The sequence below is a fragment of the Dipodomys ordii genome, unplaced genomic scaffold (assembly GCF_000151885.1).
Source record: "Dipodomys ordii isolate 6190 unplaced genomic scaffold, Dord_2.0 Scaffold1000000431, whole genome shotgun sequence".
Taxonomy (NCBI): domain Eukaryota; kingdom Metazoa; phylum Chordata; class Mammalia; order Rodentia; family Heteromyidae; genus Dipodomys; species Dipodomys ordii.
Genome location: NW_012284048.1, coordinates 1 through 1,515, shown reverse-complemented (window position 1 = coordinate 1,515; position 1,515 = coordinate 1). Strand labels below are relative to the sequence as shown.

Below are 1,515 nucleotides of genomic sequence, written 5' to 3'. Positions count from 1 at the left end.
TCCTTTCCTTCTTCCTCTTCCTCTCAGTCTCTTCCTTCATTTCCTGTTTCCTCTTCCTCTTCACTTCCTGGTTCCTCTTCACTTCCTGCTTCCCCTTTGCTTCCTGCTTCACTTCCTGCTTCCCCTTCACTTCCTGCTTCCTCTTCGTCTCCCACTTCTGCTTCCGCCCCGCTACCGCCCGAGCTCTCCGTCCCCTATGGCGCCCCCGTGACCCTCACATGCCCCGTGACCCAGGGGTCGCACGCAGTGACCTGGCTGACGCCGGCCTTGCAGCCCGTGGCCTTCACGTCCGGCTCGGAGGACGCCCACTTCCGTGTGCTGCCAGACGGGCGTCTGCGCCTGCGGGGGGCACGGCGGGCCGACGCAGGCACGTACACGTGCGTGGCGGGGCGGGGCCGGCGCGCCACCCTGCGCCTACACGTGCAGCTGCGGTCGCCGCGCATCCGGGTCACACCTGACGTCCATGATGACGTGAACGAGGACATTCGGGTCTCCCCCGTGGTGCGTATGCGCGTGCGCTGCCAGGCGGATGGCGTCCCCGAGCCCCGCCTGCTGTGGGAACTTCCGGGCGGGCTGGTACTTCCAGTCCCGTATCGCAGTCACACGGGGGGAGGGATCAGCGTGGATGCGCGCGGGACGTTGGAAATCCCGGATGTGCGTGCGCTGCGCAGTGGTGGCAGCTACGCCGTGGCATGCGTGGCGCGCAACCCGGCAGGAGAAGCCCGGATGTGGGTGCGGCTGCCGCCATGGTGGGCGCGGGCTCTGCCCCCTGCGGTGTCGGCTCTGCCCTCTGAGGTATTGACTCCGCCCCCTGGCCCGCCTGCCCCGCCATCTTGGGTGCTGACTGCGCCCTCTGAGGTATTGACTCCGCCCCCTGTTGCACTGGCTCCGCCCTCTGAGGCAGCTCCACCCCCTGGCCCGCCTGCCCCGCCATCTTGGGTGCTGACTGCACCCTCTGAGGCGTTGACTCCGCCCCCTGTTGCACCGGCTCCGCCCCATCACGCACCTGCCCCGCCATCTTGGGCGCTGACTCTGTCCACTGGTGCGCTGGCTCCGCCCTCTGAGGCAGCTCCGCCCCCTGGCCCGCCTGCCCCGCCATCTTGGGCGCTGACTCCACCCCCTGACGCACCGACTCTGCTCTCTGAGGCGCTGACTCCGCCCCCTGGGACGGCGTCGGAGGTGGCGCTGCGTGTGGTGCTGGGCGGCAGCTTCCGGCTGCGCTGCCCCACCTCCACGCTTCCGGTGTCCTGGCGCCTGCCCGGCGGGCTGGTGCTGCGTGGGCCGCAGAGGCGAGGCCGCTTCACGCTGGGCGCCGACGGCAGCCTGGAGGTGCGCGCCGCCTCCGAGCGGGACCGCGGCGCCTACATCTGCCATGCCCACCCCGGGGCGCCGCCCGGACACGCCCCCCGCGCGCCGGAGACCAGGATGTTCAGCTTCATTCCCGCCACTAGGCCGCTGGGTGCCATGGCAAGGCAACAGACTGAGGAGACCCGGATGTGGGGCTTCAGTCCCGCC

General features: G+C 70.0%; 1 protein-coding gene across 1 annotated transcript; it reads left to right on the top strand.

Annotated features, from left to right (window-relative positions):
• Positions 1-234: 234 nt before the first annotated feature.
• On the top strand, positions 235-1,496 carry LOC106002720 (matrix-remodeling-associated protein 5-like; the record flags this gene model as incomplete). Its single annotated transcript, XM_013037542.1, has 2 exons — positions 235-795; positions 961-1,496. Coding segments are annotated over 2 exons (1,097 nt in total), but the record flags the coding sequence as incomplete, so codon positions are not given.
• Between the last annotated feature and the right edge of the window lie 19 nt (positions 1,497-1,515).